Raw genomic sequence first — 20,412 nt, 5'->3', positions numbered from 1 at the left:
AAGTTTAAAAAAGATAAAAACCAAACGACACGTGATAACTTGAAAGTTATCTAAAGTCATATTTTGCATATATTTCTTTATTTCATAAGTTTCAAAATTTATTATATATAAGCAATTATTATTAATAATAATAATAATAACTTTACATATAATTAAGGTAAATAAAATATCCTTTGTTCCTTCCAATTAGACAAACCTGAATGTTTCAAAAATGAAATAAGAAGCAAAAATCTCTTTAGGGTATAAGAAGCAAAGATCTCCCATTCATCCCAAACAAACCAATCCCTTTTAGAAGGGTATTCTATATTTATGAATGTCATGTTCTCTTTGGACATATTTGAATGTGGTATATTTTGCTGAAAGATAACCTAACCTGGTAGATACCAACTTGGTTTCTTCACATTAGTATAATAATCTATCTGAAGTAAGATATACTATGAAATTTTTCATCAAAAAAGAATTTTACATGATATCATACACAGCCAAAGCCACCAAAAAGCCTAGTAAGGCACCAGCTATGACTTCAATCTCTGTATGGCCAATAGATTCTTTTAATGGGGGTATGCCATCAACACCCAATTTTGAGATTTCTTCTTCTGTTTGCCTTATTTTGCTTCCTGATTTGACCAATAAACCACCATTTGCTTGTTGTGGTTCCAAAGTGGCTTCTTGGGACAAAAGGGACTTCTCAAAGTCTTCTACTTTTAGTTGCTTTGATAGTCCTGGTTGAGAGTTCATTAAATTATCTCCATCTTTGGAATGTAAAGAGTTGGCTTGCATTTGGAGCAGTAGTTTGTTCAACACTCTAGCATGAATCCCTACTTCTCTTCTTACACCCTGAAAACCACACAAGCCAAACTCCCAAATGTTAGCTATAAGGTTATATTCATAACAAAATAAAGGGACAAACACCAAAAAACAGTTTTTCTTGTGCTGATTTTAAGAAAGTAAAAGGAGAAGAGTATAGTACAAATAACACATTTTTCTAACACTCATTTTATAATACAGTCTCACCTATTGGTTAAAATTTAGACACAGCAAATGTGATACACAGCAAATCCATTAGGATTGGGCTAGTAGTAAGGGATTTGGGTAGTTTGCATCAAGTCATAGTTTCAGACTTCATTGCCACCAATGTATAAAAAATATTTAGTAAACCCTCTGTATTATATTCTTCTACATAAAGTAGTATCCATGGGTGTGAATTTACAATGTAAATACTGAAACAAAAACAAAAAGGGGTATTGAAGAGAGACGCTGCATCCTCCCTTTCTCTTTACTGGCCTCTTACCTTTTCTGCATCACATCCCTCTCCTCCTTTAATAATCTATACAGATAAACACTCCACCTAAATACCCTTGTTTACCTTATTGGCACTCTGTTACAAGTTTTTGTGAAAATACTTTAATTCTAACCTTTGAATAAGAAATTTCTGGTTTTTGTCTTCTTCATCTTTTATTTTCTTCCGCATTTTCTTTTTCTTTTCTTTTTATTTTGTGACTTTTTTGGATAGAATGTCAAAATCCTAACTTATGATTAGGCGTTTATCACATGGCATGACACAATGCAACATGTGTTAGTCTCAGAGATTTCCATTGACCACACGCAGAGAGCCAACTTACCACAATCATAAGATGCCTCCTTGCATTATTGGCTTCACCAACAGGAACTGTCTAGAAATAAAGGTACCCTTGTTTTCTATTTATATAAGCCTGATTTGAGTCAGTACCGTCGAGATGAAACTAGTTTCCTCCCCTGACTGCACACAGGGATTACCACTTCCTTGTTCTGTTGCAAATCCTAATACCAACTCTTTTTTTTTTTTTTTTGTATAACCATTCAGAAATGTAAAGCTTCTCTAACTCCGGTTTTATTAACCATATATACGAGATTTTCAGCACAGTATCAAGCTACTGTTTTCAGGAAAATATATATTGGTCAAATTCTCTGGCCTCAAACTTAAGCAACAACTTTATATTTCTTAGGTTCACAGTTTTACTAAATCAGTCCATCAACAAAGAAAAAGAACAGTTCTAGCCTAAATGTAAATCTATAGATTATCAATGCTGGTAGGCAGTTGATATTGTTGTTGTGTGCATCAATTGTCCTCTGGTTTAGTCTAGGTGGACCAAATCATGATTGAATAGTGTTGTTTGGACTATTACGCGTTTAAGTAGAAAGAGCTTAATATTGATTATTAGTTATAACTTTTGACCTAGTAATACACACTCAATCCAACAATTGATATTAAAGTCAAGGTCGTGAGTTCAATTCCCAGTAGAACAATTGTTCAAGGGAAAATTGTTACAGGATGTATCAATTATCTGTGACGTAGGCTAGGTGAGTCAAGTTACAATTGAATCATGATGCTTCAGCTCATACACTCTTAAGTAGTAAGAGTTGCATCCTAACTATCAACTATATATAGCTTTTAGTTTAGTGGTACTCGATCAAACATGGTACATAATATTGAAAAATGACAAGTTTATGATCAAATTGTTATTCAAAGCTTGTTTTTACTTCAGGGCCTTGACAGTGGAACACATTCAACCCGACAAACCAGAGGAGTAACACAAGCAAGAGTTTTATGTTACCTTTCCCCCATTGTACGAACCTATGTAAAGTTGTAGTTCAGCATTTCAATCATCTTATAATATCTTTTACATTTGGATATATATTGGAATTAGAGTTTAAGTTTTGTTACCACTCCTAAAAATATTCATTGGTCATAAAGAATTTTCTATTTTAGGTTTCTGCTGCATATCAGCTTATGCCAATTGCTTTACCAACATACGTAGTTCCAGAAACAACACATCCCCGCACAAAACCACAAGTCACATGCGAAAAATTGAATTAAATCTCTTCATGTTTAGTGTTTACCAATACCACTCGATAAGAATTCCACAATAGTTTTATCATTCACTAGAGATTAGAATAATCACATAACAACCATAGCCAATATCTTACAAGATCTTAACTTAATCCGGCTTAAGACTTGTCAAATAAGTTTGAAATAAATAGCCTATAGACCACCACGGTGTCTACAAAATAGACCTCACCAATTGTGGCTTTTTTCCTGAGCGCAGTTCAAATGTCACAGTGAAAAGAACATAGCAAAAGACATTCACGTGATACAATAAAAATACATAAAGGAAAGTAAAAAATACTAAAGACTAGATAGAAAGTACCATATTTGACAGAAGATCATACCTGAGCATCATACATAATGAGACCAGCATACACAACTGCAAGCCCAAAAATAGGATCGGAGAAGCCTCTGCATTTGCAAATTATAAAATTACAGATATCACAAGAACACATACATACAAATGTATAAATCAATTGAAATTCTTGGTTATTGTGAGAAATAAAACCTATGAATGTTATCCATACAACTCTAAATGGATGATCAAGATTAAAAGTGTTTTAGTGATCACACGACCATTAAAAATGTCGTGTGCGTTTATCTTTTAGTCTTGACCACTCAAACATAATCTAACAGCATATATTTTATTATTCTTGAACCAAACACGAAAATGGCACAACCCGAATATTTTACCTCTCAAGGCCAAATAATGTTGCACAAGCCACTGTTGCCTATGCCAGGAAAATACAAAACAACTTGGTGAGATACTGATATTGACAATGAAACCCCACTGGTGAAAAATCAAAAATATAAGTGCCATCATCAAAATAGGATTAACTGATTAAGGGTTGCAAGGCCATACAGAAGAGTGTGACGATGGGAATCCTCCAGCTTGAACAATTACCCTGATATCAAACTCTTTGCCATACAGAAAAACCGAAGTGAATGGCTTAGAAAGCTGACCAATCGCCAAAGAAACACCTGCTGCAATCAGAACCTTGGAAGAAGAAGATCAAAGAAAGAGAAAAAAAGAACAGGAAAAATCAAAATTTGAAAGGAACCAAGAATTTGGGAGACATATAAACTTTGAATTTTGAAATGGGGTACCTTGTTATGTGCAATTTGAACGATGTCATCAAAGAAACCAGGGCCAAGAGAAGAAACTCTGAAGGTGGAAGCTTTGGGCTTTCTAGGAAAAGAGAGATGGTGAAGAAATGGGTTCCTTTGTTTCAGTGATGGGGTGAAGAGAGAAAGAGTGTGAGAGGGAGGAATAGCACAGAACATGGAATGCTGCAGCAACATTATGTATGTTATTGCTCTCTATCTTCTTCTCCACCACTATTGTCAACTATGAAACATGTTCTATTCTAATAAGGTGTTGTTGGATGTATCTATAAAACAACAGAAATTGTGTAAATAAAAAGAAGATTTAAATATTTTTTTTCTAACAAGTTATGTTTTTCTTTTCTGAAATTTGTAGCGCATTTGATTTTTATATTCAAATTTTTTAAAATCAATATTTTTATTTCTTAAATTAAAAAATTGTTTTACATACTACATTGAAGAAATTAAAATTATTTCTTAATATTGTTTTTAGATCTAAATGATCAAATTGACTAATTATATTTCTCAAATTTCAAGAATTATTTTTAAAAATATAGAAAAATAAAATTAAAATTATCATAAATTTCATATTCTAAAAACATAATTAAATCGACGATTTATCTTCACATTGATTCTGCTTATTGTAGTGGATAAGTTTAACTATTTTTTGCACATTTGTACGTAATTTTATTTTTCTTTAGATTTAATCTTTTAATATATTAAATAGTATAAAGAATAGACATTTCTTAAACCAATAGGACAAAAAGAACCCAATAACTTCTTAAATGAATATTGACAAAAATTTCAACAAAGCTAATTAACTAATTTCTCTAATAAAAATTAATTATCGACATGTCTGATAACATATCATAATTTCCGGGTGCAACATGTAATATGAGGAAAAAAAACATGTATTGCATGCAGACACAAGTTTTGACGTATTAGTAGTAATTTATTTAATATTATAAAGATAAAAAATAAATAAAAATAAACTATTGAGGATGAAAATAGCTTTTACTTGTGAAGATTTGAAGTAAAAGTAATGACACTGAATGTTGAATTTTTTTTCAAAAAAAATTAAAAATACCTTTCTTTTGCCAAGACTTAAATTTATCTAATGAAATGTATTGACTATAATAATTATTTGATGGATAGTTTACCATTATTCCTTAATTTATATCGTGCACTCTTCATTTTCTCTCCTACTTTTTTGTGCACGTCTATAGTGCTTTTCAAAGATATTTTAAAAACGTGCAAATGCACGGGATCCTTTTTAAATTATTCATTTTTATATTTATATTTAGTTTCTAAAATATGCATATTAAAATAATATATATTACTATATGAAAATAATTACATTAGAATTAAAGAGGATGATAACTTAATTTTTAATTTTACAAAATATTAAAATTTTAAAAGTATATAAATTTGATGTTTGGTGACAATGCGAAAGTGGGACGATGATGACAGTGGATGCGGAGTTAGAGGAGGAGGAGGATGCGGAGTTAGAGCTAGAGGTGGTGACCTTCCTCCTAGCTCCTTAAAGGCTTGAGTGGGTGATGGAGTCTTCATGGTTGAATGTTGATGCGAAAGCAATGGTATGGAGTAGAGAAGATGTGCTTTGATTCGGCTATGGTAGAGAAACCCCAAGAGAGGTGAGGTCAACTCCTAGGAAAGAAAGTTAGAGTAGTCTAGAGAGGATTCTACTGTAAGGTGAGCTCAAGACCAGTGTTTGGATAGGCAATTTAACAACACTTCATTACTCAAATTCAAGATGAATCTTACAAAGGTAAAGGCCTTAATTTATTGGTCAAGCTAACCCTACAGTGGTCTCCAAAAGGATAGCCAAAATTGAATTCAAACTAGTTTAGAATTTCAAAAATGGAGCCAAAAGGAAGACATGCTTAAGGTGTGACTTTCCACCTAAGCACCCACACTCTCTTTTCCTATGTGTGCACAAGGAGGAGACTTGCTCTCTAAGTTTGTGTCAAATTAGGGTTTAGGAAACCCTAATTCTATGCGCTCCACTCTTAGCCCAAAGTTAGACCTATCTCCTTTTAGGCCTAAATAAAATCCTATACTATTAGGCCCATAATACAAAACCAAAAATCATAGACTAGGTCTTCACATCTTCCTTAGCCCAGATGAACATCAACTTAGGCATGCTCACCTCATATGAAGCTCAATCTTCTTAGATCATTCTTGCCATTACTTTGGTGGTTGGTCCCTTGGCTAAGGTTTGTCATCATCCATTCCTTCTTGAAAAGGATTTGACCTCAAATCTGGAGGGTCTGCCTCATCATTTGTGCTACCTATAAAAGGAATTAATCACTCACATTAAAAGTAGCGTTGATTTCATATTCACTAGGCAGATCTAGAATATATACATTGTTATTGACTCTTTTGACCACTTAAAGGAACCATCCCCACTGGAATTGAGTTTGGACTTCCTTTGTTTTGGAAATCTATCTTTGCTCAAGTGGAGTCAAACTCAATCCCCTTCCTCAAATAAGACTTCCCCCTTCCCTTTATTATTTTGTTTTGTGTATATCTTTATTTATTGTTGTATTTGGTGTTTTACCCTCTCAAGGAAATTGAACTTGCTAGCCTTGTAGCGAATGGAATCCCCCCAACGGTACTTGGTGACATACTCGAGGACGTGCGGATCCACCCAATCATATACACGGACGGGAGGCATGTTTAACTCATCACCTTCGTTGTTAGCATCAACGTCCAAATTTTCGTTCTATTGAGGAGTACCCTCCCTAGGAAAGACGGCATACCTGCCCGACTGCGATGCCGACACACCTACTCCTTTGATGGAACTGGACGAACGATCACTTCTCAAGAAAGAAGACCTTCCTTGCTAGAACACGAGCTTAAAATTGATGAGGATGTATTATCTACATACCCTCATCCTTTCCTACCTGAAATATCCTCGGGCAACGAAACACTAACCACGATGTCCATTATTACCTTATTCAAAATTGAACGACGAATGCAGCTTTGAAGAAGTAAGCATAAGTGCCAAATGAGGGGGAGCCCACCCCTATTTATAGGAAGACCAGGGTCCAAGGCAGGTTAATAGTCGTTAACCCCAAGTCGTTGGATTTGTCATGATCCAAGGGTCCAAATCTCGCAACGTTTCAAATCGTTCCAACAAGCACAATGTAGTAAGCGGCCTTGCCTACCATAGAGACCTCGATCGATCTACCCACTGGAAAGAAATCACGGAAGTCCACCAAACATGGATATGGTGAACCCCTCACTCCCCAACAGAGACGCTCGAGCTTTTGAGGGCTAGTGTACTTACCACCTACCGATCAATAATGATGATGCCATTATTCGTACCGAGCCCTAGAACCGATCAAACATATCAAGAAGCAACATTATGGTCTAATTTGCATAATACCAAGTTAAACAAGGTTAGGAGGTTATTAGGCCATCATTAGGCCCTCATTGAGGCAAAATCCCACCAAGGGCCCTATAAATAAGACATAAAGGTGAAACATTTAATACTTTTGAACCTGTTACATTTATTGCAGTCTATCGCAATCACTTACTTCAGCATCGAAGTGCCTTTTGCAAATAACTGACCAGACAGACTTGAGAAGGACGATTGATGACAATAGAGTTAGACGATCAGAACATGACGAAGAGATAATAAAGCTTAAGGACTATGGTTATTCTCAGCCTTGCATGAACATAAAGTTTCTTGAAAATAACTTGATTAGTGAAAGTGATTTAATTCTAGATATTGTTTTCAAAATAGTTATTATGAAGTTCAACCCTCTAAATCAAATTACAATTTGTTATTCATCCATGCACCACCAGTTCAAGAGCGTGCTAGTCAACCAATATTTTGAGTTTCACAAGTTGCCAAGGATGATAATATAAATCAAGCTGTTAACAAAGAACAAATTTGTTAACAAAAAGTTAAACAACTTGTTGAATACAATTGAACAACAAGTTTCTCACCGGATAATGAGACAACATTAAAACTATCTACTAAGTTAAAAGGTTGACAGTTTCCAATGATTATAAAGCATATTTACTTGAATTGGATTTTTAACATTGGAGTCTAAAATAGATTAGAATAAACCAATTGAGAATGACTTTTAAAATTTCATGAAGTTATATCTTCGTTTGGTTTTAAAAATAACATCATGAATCAAAACATATATATATATATATATATATATATATATATATATATATATATAAAATATAGTAGAAGAATAGAGGGAGTAAAAGTAGAATAGGTACATTAACATTCCAGACTTCGAATTTTGTTCCCACCACATGTGTGTCATATGCTAACGTGAACGTATCAACATGTAGATATATGTGTAGAAAGTGTAGAAAGTGTAGAAATGTTATTTGTCACATTAACAAATCCTTAATGTCGTTTAATAACAAAGATTATATTCATTCATTTTTACAAGTCTGGATCAAAGTTTAAAAGAAATCCAATTTTATATCATAGTTTAGAACAAAAAAACATATTTAATCATAATGTAACATGAAATATTTAAGAACAAGATACATAACATTAGTTATTTTTCTTGATATATAATACTTAGATTGAAGAGTAATTGATCTTGTTATTATATAAATTATGTATAGTTTTTAATATGTATTTGCTCTCTTACTCTCTTTTTTCTTCCATTATTTTATGATTAATGACTATGTACACAAGTGAGTAACAATAATCTGTGCTCCCGCTATTGTTGTTCGATTCTCAGTTGGGTAAAATTGCTCATGTTGACAAAAAGAAAAAAGGGACTAAAATCATGAAACTTGCCTTGTACTTTCAGAAATTCTCTAACGCACTTTAAAATTATCACCGGTTAAAGTATTTCAGCTATAAGACAAACCAGTTTATTTTGGTTTGGTTATCCATGTTTTATTTGGTAATAGACTGAACGACAATTATAATGCAGCAAAAACAAAATAAAAATTGCTTAAAAATTGCTTGCTCTGTGGTTCCCAGTAAAACTAAATGAATGACCAGGAATGTAGGAAAGATTAGTAGAACTGCATGTTAATGATGTGAATGCAGCACTACTCAAGAACACCAGTATAATAAATGACGACCCTTATAGTTTGATTGGGCAAAAGGCAAGGAGCATTCCACACAGTAAATTTTGTACAAAAATCAGAACTTCTATTGATTGAACAGTGGTTATAGCTTCAAACAATTTAACCTTCAAAAAAAATTATTTGACCAGCTTTTACAATTTTTTTCCTGTCATTTCAGACAAGTAATAATCATGTCACATTTTGCCACATCTCCAGGATTTATTTTTAATAATTAAAAATTATAAGTAAATATTAAAATTTAGAATTAAGGGGCAAAGAGTACATGGACTAAAATATCGGAATGAAACAGTGTAGTTAAACTAAAAGTAATAGGATTGAAGCAAATGAGCAAAATTGATTGTTAATCCTCCACTGAACTATGGATTCTCATTCTCTAACTCAGGTGTATGTGTACATGATCATCACCTATAAAATACTAACAAATATTGAAACCCACAATATATTTTTATTGTAATTAATTCTATATAAAAAAATTACAAATGAAAATAGAGCCTCTACTAGATCACAGTAGGATAATGGTTTTTGAAGAAGTACATGTATGATAGCATGAAACCTAGATGTTGGCCAGTAAAAGGAGAAAAGAATATTCAACGTGATATCAAACCCTGGATTAGCTGCTGCTACATTTAGAGATGAATGTTGAATAGTGATTATCAGCCGTAAATGAAACTAAAAAATTCAAATTCCAAAATCTTCTCATCAATTAGGGGAACCAATAAATAGCAGCATGCCCATAACATAATGCAATGAACCAGACCTACATTATACAAGGGTTCTTGATAAAATCTCCAAAACTCCTCATGGCATAGGTTTATCACTACCTGCCAATTTTCTTCTCTGCTGATGCTCTGCAACTTTATAATCTACCACTTCACGGAACAAACTTGGATCAAGCACACAATTCTCACTTCCATATACAGCAGCCTGGACACTTGCCATCAGTTTGGCTATTTCTCTTCCAGAAAATCCCTCGGTTTTAGCTGCAGCTTCCTTTACAATATCATCAGTCAATCCCCTAATTTCTATTTGTTGCGGCTTTCCTTTGAACAAATCTTTAACAAAACCAGATTTTCTTGATCCAGCTTGGGCTATGTACTTATCCAGATAGAGCTTAAGAAGTTTGAAGCGCTCCTCTTCCCCAGGCAAGGGAAATTCTAGAACCTCATCAATTCGATCAGCAACAGCCGAATCAAGATCACCAGGACGATTTGTGGCAAGAGCAAGGACTATGTCCTTAGACTGGTCACCAGTTCTGAAGAGAAGGGCATTTAAAGCACTTCTTTGTGCTTCACTCATATAAGTCTTGTTCCGCCTGCAAATTCCATCAAATGCAATGAAATCCATTTCAAACAATTTTCTCGGAAAGTATGTTGTCAGTTTAATTTTTAACAAACAAATGTGATCCTGAGTGAGCAGCATCTAGCTGCTTTCATCTTATGTTGCCGTGAGCAAAGAGAAGCAAAATAAAATAAATGAAAACATGGAAGAAGTATTGCTTACTCGCACAGAAATGCATCGGCTTCATCAATGAAAAGCAATAAACCCCTATTTGATTTCTTAGCCCAGTCAAACAACTGGTGTATCTTTGTTACAGCCTGTGACCCCAGTGGAGCAACGTCTCCTCCAGTCATTAATGCATAATCTAATCCCTGCATTAAATTGAAAACCCAAATTAAATAAAATAAACTAATTTGAAAGGTATAGATTGCAGTAAAAAATAAAATAAAATTGATAAGCATAAATATTCAACTGATGAGGATAAAGTTTATTGTTTCATAAAGCATGCTATAACCAGAAACATGGCACTGAATATATATTTTAACTACTAATTTAGAAAGTATGAGAGCATAAATTTGTAGAGCAGTCAACATAATTTTGAATTTATTAATTGTAGGCCCTAAATAGCAAGAAGAAATTCTGAAACAGACCCAAATCGTAAAAAGTTTAGATAGTTTGCTGTATGCTGGTGTATTCATGCCAATTAATGCAGAATGATAACATACATAAAAATTTACCCTGTTAAAGGGAAACACCAAATGAACAATGCACACTCACTTATTTGACCCAAGAAGAAAGTAAATTGTATGAAATACTTAAAAATTAGAATAAGTAGATCAACAGATTGAAGAAAAATCATACAGATTTACGAGCTAACTCCCTAGCAGCCATTGTCTTTCCAGTTCCAGGAGGACCATAAAAAAGCATGTTTCTGAATGGTGCTTGATGTGCTTTTGTATTTGCAGTTGCAGATGACAGCTGTTCAATTCTTTTCTGAAGAGAAGGATGCAAAATCACATCACCAAAACCATTTCCATTTTTAGAGGCAGATGCTGGATCATTACGACGAGATAGGGAGCTCATGCCACGAGAAAACATGCCAGACCAGGGGTATTTCCCCCTGGAGGACTCTCGAATCAGTGATGGTTGTCCCAATATTCTATCAATATATCCCCAAATTACTCGTGCACCTTCCCTGGGTTAGACCAAAACAATTGATGTGAATATAAAACTGCACAACCCATGAACTCAATCACAGCAACTGATGTGCAAAATACCCAAAGGTTCAGTATGAACAAAACTATGCAACTCTAGAACGCAGCAAATAACACCAAAGTGAAATGTTGCCATGGAATAAGAAATATACAATGTAGAAGGGGAAAACATCGCTCTTCAAGTTCACAATTCCCAGAAGTGAGTAGTGCTGGAAAAATAGCACATGGTATAATATAGCCCATTACTACATTACCCCACTGCCCTCAATTATAAAGCAAAGGCATGATAAAATAATATCATCAATAACAAGTAATTGTGTAGTTACCTCGTAGTGTAGACCCCTGCTGCCAGAGCAGTCACTCCACCAACTGCGACAACCAACTTATTTTGATCCGTTAGAATGGCTTTTATACCCCCTACAACATATGGATAATGTTTTTTTAACTCAGGTCAGTATGGAATGGAGATCACCAAACACAGTAAAGCGATGATACTGATGGATCATCAATATTATGCTAAAATACATCAGATACTGAAGAAAAAAGTGAATGAAAATAGCATCCCTCAAATTGCAATATTTTGATTACTAATGGAATGTTATAGGCTATTGCTCACTGAGCAAACCAAATTATGAATAAAATACGATAAAATACCATTTTACCCCACAAATTTATGTTAAAGGGCTTTCTTTCAAAATCAGTAGGATATGTATGGAATGACCCACTCCACACACTTAAAACCAAAATCACATACGTAATGACAGTTGCATCTTAAACTGTAAATGCAATCCTTTAAGATTCGTGAATCTGGTAAGAAAATACCTCCAATATGATCAAAAGTGGTATTTATGGCAGCAACCCATTTTTCTCGTTCAGCATTAGCACGATCAACCAGCATTCTCCTGTTAACATCTTCTGCTAGCTTTGCTTCATGTGCTCTGCCTTCTGCTTCTGCCATAGCCCTTACTCTGATTGTTTCACGCTCAATCTCAGCCTTCTCTCTTTCAGTTTGCCTTCTTTGTGCTTGGATTTGTTCTTCTGTTGCACGTCGAGCTTGCTCCTGTCTGATTGATGATTCTTCTTGCATTTTTACTAGTTCTTGGTTCCTGGCCCGGTGGTATTCATTTTCAGCCTGCCAAGAAAAAAATGCAACATTGAGAAATGCTAAATAAATGACACAACAAAAATCCTGAGTTTCAAAAGGTTTAATACCTGCATCCTCTTCCTCGCCAACTCATCCTCATATTTGGCCATTTGAGATTTTGTTTGTGCCTGATGCTGAGCAAGCTTTTTTTGCTCATCATATATAATTTTTTGTCTTTCCTGCAAGATGAACCAAATTATATATCTGAAATAAATCACAAGACACAAAACATCCTGAAGTAGAACACAACAAAACAAAGCAAAAATGCCTCATCCAAATATTCAACAGTTTAAGGTCATAATTACAATGAAAAAAAACTTTGATTACATGAATTTCGTCCTGAAATAGCTAAAACTTACCAAGCAATGGACATGATTTTATAATCTATTAAACAACAGTGATGTACAATATTCAAAATATTCATAATCCCAAGCAAAATAGTCAGATATGGACTGTGATTTCTTCTATGTCCTGAATTGTTAGCATGTGATGACTTTTCTGAATCTTCAGGAATCGTTAGGATTTCTGCGATGATGGAGATAGAAAGAAAAAAGTTCGTATATATTTTTATTGTCTTTTGATAACAAAACAAGTACACAAAGGATGTTTCTCCTTTCAACACTAGAATCTGTCCAGTTTTGTAACTAACAAAGAAATAAGCCTCCCCCTACTTCTATAACAGAAGTCCTATGTATATCATGTTGGGGAACCATTTTCTTCATAAACTAACATCCACCCATAACCCCTGAAACAGACACTAACTCAAAACAGATATACTGACTAACTGGTCGAAAGATATTTCTCCTTTCACACTGGAATCTGTACAAACATAATTTTGGAAGAAACGATAGAAGCTGGATATCCTTTTGGCCATGATACTAGAAAATGGAATCCTAAAATAACCCTTATCTACAAATCATAAGGGTATTAATATAACAAATCTTATTAGAACTGCACAGTTATTATTCTCAGAAGCTTGTGATTTAGTTTTCGATGGGGGAAACAAATCTTAATTTTGTATAAAAAAAAACAGTCGATTTGTTGGCGTGGGCTGCAATAAGAGACCAGTGTCATTATGTTAATAAAAAATGGATTGGCAGTATGTAACCATTTGATATACTACAAAAACACTGGTATACTACAAGAATACGACTTCAGAAGTTCAGGAACTTGGGAATGGAACTAACAAAGAAATAGACCTCTTCTTCCATAACAGAAGTCCTACTTATAAGTTATAACAAGTTGGGGAACCATCTTCTGCTATAAACTAACATCCACCCATAACCCTTAAAGAGACACTAACTCAAAACAGAAATCCTAACTAACTGGCCAATGGTAGATTTTCAAAGGTTTTAACTGTATTCAGTGGTTCTTGATATCTAACAGGAATTTTTCGGAATAGTTCAACAATTCCACAAGCTTGATTTTCTAACCGTCCCTCCATTTCCCGCAAAGCTGCTTGCAATCAGGAACGTGACAGCTGATACCAGTTGTTACAATATCTAAAGAAATAGCTATTCCAGGAACTCCAATGATCAAATAACACACTTGAGAGTAAAACAATAACAAAACAGAATTCAACACTTTCCATTGCAGTAAAGTGAAGAGAATTAAACTAACTTACTGTCTCATGCTGGGCTTTCATTTGCCTAAACTCAGCAACCTTTGCAGCAAGCTCTGCTTGTTTTGTCTCCTCTTGCTTTTTGATGGCTTCAAAGACCTGTACTATAAGAGGCAAGTTAAAACGACGGAGAAGAGTAATGGTGGGGTTGAATGGAAAGGGAAAATGGGTATAAAGCTGAAACCTTTTTCCCGTGGGGTGAAGTGGAAATTTCCTTGAGAGCCTTAACCCCTCTCTCGAGGGCCTCAGGATCAAACCCAGCAGAAGTGGTCCTCGGATGATCGTTTCGCACCTTTGGCGGCGCCGGAGAAGGTTGATTTTCAGAAGGATTCGTAGGTGAAATTCCATCTGCGTAAGCCGTGCTCTGATTCAGTAATGCGGCACTGGCAGCAGCGGCGGCTATGGCGGATGCGTAGGTTTTGAAAGCCATTGAAGGAATGGAGAACAAAGAAGAAAGGAGAAACCCGCTGCGTAGGGTTTAAGGGTCCGCTTCGTAGGTTTAAGGAAACAACCAGACTCATCGTAGTAACAGATCTTTTAAAAAATATTAATATTTTAAAAAAATTATAATTTAAATATTATTCACCAAGAAAAGAATAGAGAGATTTAGAATTTCCCTTTTCAAATTATTTATTTTAATTAATAACCAATAATAAACACTATAAGAATATAATTTGATTTATCGGAAGTTTAAAAGAATTGTAGAAATTTTAAATTGAATAATAATTACATAAACAAAAAATCACCTTAATTTTACTAAAAAGTAAATAATTTTCAATTATAAAAAGTATAATTAAACGATAATGTACTTCACAATTCCTTTATTTTCCTTTATAATAACCATGAACAATAGATTTTAAACATAATTCTATTTGATCAACTTATATTAGTGTGTTTACTTTTTTTTTATGATAATATAAAATAAATATAAATATAATTACAGTTATAGTAAATTTTTGTAATAATAATAATAATCAAATTAAATATAAATAATTTTTTTAATTTATTATAAGTATTTTTTGTTTATTTAATAGGTAACTTTTTATTAAAAAACTAGTTAAGTTTTAAAAAGTGTCAAATTAAAAAAAAAGTATATTAAAATTTAAAGAAACAGTCGCTAAAAAAAATTGATAAAACAATTATTTTAATTTAAAAAATTGATAAGATTGGAAAACAAGTGTGAACTTAAAAAAGAAGAATCCAGATATAAAGGTATAGATGAAAGAAAGAAAATAGTTAATAAGACAGTAAAATAATTAAAGAACGAGAATTGGGATAGATACTCAATAGAATATTTGGATCAAAACATATGATGTAAAATATGATATAAGCACCAACGGATTATATAAGGGGCAAGGGGTTGTGTGACCCAATTATTTTGAAAATTTTTAAATTAAGTCTAATATATATTAGGAATATTAAAAATTAATGAAAATTAAATTAGATATTTTTTATTTTTTATAAAATATTTACTGTTAATAAATAATTAAATATAATAAACAATAAAAAACTATCAAGATATTTTTTTATATTTTTATATATTTTATTCATTTTTTACTTTCACATGTTTTTAAACGTTAGACACAATTTATTTTTTATTTTTCATTCTTGAAAAAAAAAATTTGTCTCGCTTGATAATAAAATATTAATTTAACAGTTAGCATTATTTTTATCTCATGAATATTTTGTATATTAGTTTTTATAAATATAGAAGAAAACATAATGTTTTTTCATGAACAGTTTTAGTTTTTAACTGTGACTTAATTATCATATATTTTTCTTTTAATAATTATTTCTCTCAAATTTTTATTAGATTATGATAAATTATTTTTTATTTTTAAACCTTTTAAAAAAATAAGTATATTGTGAAAAATAAAATAATAAATTCATCTTTTAGAGGTGATAAAAAGGAAGCAACCCGTGAAGATGAGAACACAAACAAATTTAACAATTTCTTCATCTATTATGAAACATGATACTAATGATTCAATTAGATGAGTCATTTCTTAAGATTCAAAATTATTTTTCTATTGTTTCTATGGCTACAACGAAAATATCATTTTCTTCCATGAAGATTATCAAAACAAGATTGCAATTTAAAATGGAAGATGAATTTCTTAGTGGAAATATAATTATTTACAATGAAAGAAAAATAGCAAACGATTTTAATTTTAATTAAATTATTGATGAACTTAAGAATATAAAAGAACAAAGGAGATTTAGATACTTGCAATTTCTTTTATAATTACTATTATAGTAAATTATGTATTCATTTTTATTGAATTAGTGATAGTAATTTGCTCCTCTACACCGGTCAAAATCTGCCCCTAAATATAAGAATACTTATGCTATAAAGAGTTTAATAAGAAAACTCTTGTGTTCTAATAAAAGATGTAATCATCTTAATAACTAATATAAGAACAAAGCTAAGAAGAGAAAAATATTCAGAAAGAGGATTATCACTCCCATAACATATTCATGTCATCTAACTCTCTAATAAGACATTAATTCTCCTTCTTCTTTTTTCATACTCTTTAAATAACTTTCTCACCTTATGTAGATGACTATTTAGATGTAACTATACACTAGCATCAAATCGGTCAATGCAAATTGTATCTTTTGAGACAAAGGGTTGGAAATATTTTAATATAATTTTAAAAATAAATAATTAAAATATTATCCTACAGCTACTAATATTTTATGGACTCTTAACTTTATGGGTTAATGTTATTTACGATTAACGACTATATTTTTTATTATAATTCAGTTTTGTGTCTCCCTTCTCTACTTATAAATACCAGTTAGGTGCATGGGGAAAGACACAACAAACACTAGAGTTCTCTCAAAAGTGTTATTCCTTTCTTCTCTACATTATCTTCAAGACATTGGTGTTCATAAGGTTCGGAGATCTTTCGTTGCACTCGATCAATTTCACTACTTGATCAATCTGACGAGTTGTTGTATCTTGGAAGAGAAACGCATATGATTTTGTTTTGCCCTGTGCAGCAGGGACATTTTCTCTTTAAGGATAGCATTATTCGTGCCTCAACGCTGGCTATTTTTACTCCTTACCTCCTTTATATTTTTTATCTATTATTTATTATTGTTATAAGAATTATTAGGTCTTTGATTCATATTCTTTGATTCATATACATATCATTATTATTATTGCTCCTAATAATAATTTTATTATTAACAGTATTATTTGTTTAATAATTTTCTAACATTCTTAGAGAGAAGAACAATTATTTTTATTTTTTTATTACTCATTTGTATTCATTTCTAAAATTAAAGACAATATAGAATAGTAGATTGAATGCATCTTTTTATGAACTGATGTGTTTGTTATAGTTATAATTAAATCAGTCTCAATTAAGCCTAAAAATTTATGTGTATAATTTTTTTCTCTATTGGTAACAATATTGTGAAATTATGGATAAATAAAATTCTGACTCATTGAATAATTTTTTGTGATGTATAAAACTAATGTTTTTTCTATTATCTTAATTTATGATTTAATATCTTCTACTCTTACAATTGACAAAGATTTTCTATATCATGAATGTATGAAGAGTTTTCTATGAAAACAATTATAAAATAATTTGTCATACTAAAACTACTATTGAGTTATGAAACTATACATTTTCAAGGAAAAATAGTTTATCTTGATATTTATATGAAAAAAAATACCAATAATAAATATTTTTTTATCTGATTTATGAACTTAAGAATATTGCTTATAATATAAATTAAAATGACTTATTTGATATCATGCTTATGATCATCTGTGTGTTGATAAAAAAAAATCTTCATATCAAAAATTGATGGTTGTCAACTAAAATTAAATTTATCTTTCAGAAATTATTATTTTTTAAATAAAAAGTTTTTCATGTTTCTGAATTTAGAAACTTCCTTGCTGCTCAACAAGATTATGAAGTGGTTTATGATGACAACAAATTATTATTTCTAGACATGTGTTTGGTTGGTAAATGCTTTGTTTGAGTTAAGTACCTTTATTAATAAAATATTTAGTAGTTCTTAGTTGATTATTATAGATGTTGAAAGTTGTAATATATGACATGGTATTGAGAAGTTGGTTAGAGACCATTTAAATTATAAAATTTTGAGGTACAAAATTAATTAATAGAGAAGTGGTGATACGTCTTTATAAATGAGTGTTTTTGTGTGAAATTCATGATATTATTCCTTAAGTAACATCTTCATATAATGGTATCATATAATGGTAATCTAATGGTAGAGGGAAAAAAATGCTTTTGTTTGATAGTAAATGTTATGCTTAAAGTTCTAGCTTGCCTAACATTATATTAGTGAAACTTTATATTTTGCTTGCCATATTTTGAACATAAAAGGTTGTGATAAAACTTATTGAGTTATGAAACAAAAGAGAATCACGTTTAAAATATTTCAAAGTGTGGAGTTATTTTGCAATGGTTAACATATCTCTTAATAAAAAAAAATATTGGTTATATATTCTAAAGTGAGTGAAAATATAATATTTTGCCATCTAGTGTAATATTATTTGTGTTTCTTCCAATTATGGCAATATGTCCAATTTTTTTGAATGATCGAAGGATATTTTAATGTAAATTGGATATTGATTTTGGTGACACAAACCAACTACTGGTTATGGTTATGTTTTAACCTTGGATAGAGGTTCATCATCATGGAAATATGTTCAAAAAAATCGTTTTGTTATGATCTACTATGAAAGCATAAATTATTACTATTTTGACTATTTTGAATGCATTGTGACAATCAAATTGTTATATTTAAAGTTTCAAGTGAAAATGTTAATGAAAAATTGACACATGAGAATGAGAGAAAAATTTATTAGAAACTTAATTACTCGTGGTATCATCTCTCTTGACTTTGTGAGATCAGGAAAAAAATTGCGGATTCGCTCACCAAAGGATGCATCAACAAGTATTTGAGTCGTTGAGGGGAATGTGATTATGGCCCACACATTAGTTGCAACAATGGACACCTATCTCCACATGAATGGCGATCCCATGGAATGAAGTTCAATGGGTAACAACAAAGTTATTGTTTGACTAAAGTACACCAACTAATTTGATTAAATTTTATGTCTCATTCTTATGGCGAGGTGTACTATAAATTGTGGCAATAATTTGGTTGAGGTATATGCATTATTATGCTTATTTTATAAAATACCTCTTAATAATCCAATGACAATTATTGTAGGGGTGTGAGTCATAAACCACCATTTGAGAGTTTACCTAGTGAGTGTGATGGTGGGGTGGGATTGCCATTGTGAGACATGAGCAAGTCTCTAAGTGACACCCATGAAATAAGATACATGCACAAGGTCGTAACGTGCACCCTGATTAGAACCTAAAACGAACACCGATATTGTATGTGTTATTTACTAAAACCCGGTAATAAGGGATGTAACTCAAGACAATTAAGTCTCTGCATTTTCTCTGGTGGAAGTTTATAAGCACTAGGTGTAAGGCTCAAACCTGAAAGGTTCTTTACGCTGAACTACAATATCTTGTTTTAAAAGATAATATATTTTGTTTTATTTTATTTTTAAATTATGCAGGGATTGTTAGAAATATTTTAATATAATTTAAAAAATAAATAATTAAAATATTATCTTACAATTACTAATATTTTTTGGACTCTTAATTTTATGGGTTAATGACTATATTTTTTTATTACAATTCACTCTTGTGTCTCCCTTTTCTATCTATAAATACTACCTAGGTGAACGGGAAAAAGCACAATAAACACTAGAGTTCTTTCAAAAGTGTTATTTTTTTCTTCTCTATATTATCTTTAAGACATTGATGCTCATAAGGTTCGGATATCCTTCGCTGCACTCAATCGATCTGACATGTTGTATATTGGGAGAGAAGCGCATATGATTTTGTTTTGCCCTGTGCAGTAAGGGCGTTTTCTTTATAAGTATAATGCTATGTGTGCCTCAACCCAAATTATTACTACTATTTACCTCCTTTATTCTTTTTATCTATTATTTGTTATTGTTATAAGAATTATTGGTCTCTGATCAATATTCTTTTATTCATATACATATCAG

At 31.8% G+C, this 20,412-nt stretch overlaps 2 protein-coding genes across 2 annotated transcripts; both read right to left on the bottom strand.

The window, feature by feature from the left end:
• Positions 1–263: 263 nt before the first annotated feature.
• Positions 264–4,242, bottom strand: LOC114175304 (Acid phosphatase/vanadium-dependent haloperoxidase-related protein). The gene is made up of 5 exons (XM_028060088.2): positions 3,974–4,242; positions 3,729–3,863; positions 3,560–3,597; positions 3,211–3,277; positions 264–837 (listed from the first exon to the last, which is right to left on the bottom strand). Exons 1-5 carry the CDS (start codon positions 4,166–4,168, stop codon positions 463–465), a joined length of 810 nt encoding a protein of 269 aa, XP_027915889.1. The 5' UTR covers positions 4,169–4,242; the 3' UTR covers positions 264–462.
• A 5,164-nt stretch (positions 4,243–9,406) lies between these two features.
• On the bottom strand, positions 9,407–14,842 carry LOC114196035 (uncharacterized). Its single transcript, XM_028086531.2, has 8 exons — positions 14,515–14,842; positions 14,334–14,429; positions 12,778–12,888; positions 12,388–12,697; positions 11,892–11,982; positions 11,213–11,546; positions 10,574–10,722; positions 9,407–10,385 (listed from the first exon to the last, which is right to left on the bottom strand). Exons 1-8 carry the CDS (start codon positions 14,758–14,760, stop codon positions 9,872–9,874), a joined length of 1,851 nt encoding a protein of 616 aa, XP_027942332.1. The 5' UTR covers positions 14,761–14,842; the 3' UTR covers positions 9,407–9,871.
• Between the last annotated feature and the right edge of the window lie 5,570 nt (positions 14,843–20,412).

This window comes from Vigna unguiculata, chromosome 1, assembly GCF_037176805.1.
Source record: "Vigna unguiculata cultivar grain cowpea cultivar isolate G323 ecotype 2 chromosome 1, ASM3717680v1, whole genome shotgun sequence".
In the NCBI taxonomy this organism is placed as follows: Eukaryota; Viridiplantae; Streptophyta; class Magnoliopsida; order Fabales; family Fabaceae; genus Vigna; species Vigna unguiculata.
Note: the sequence above shows the minus strand (reverse complement) of the source record. Positions and strands in the feature narration are given on the sequence as shown.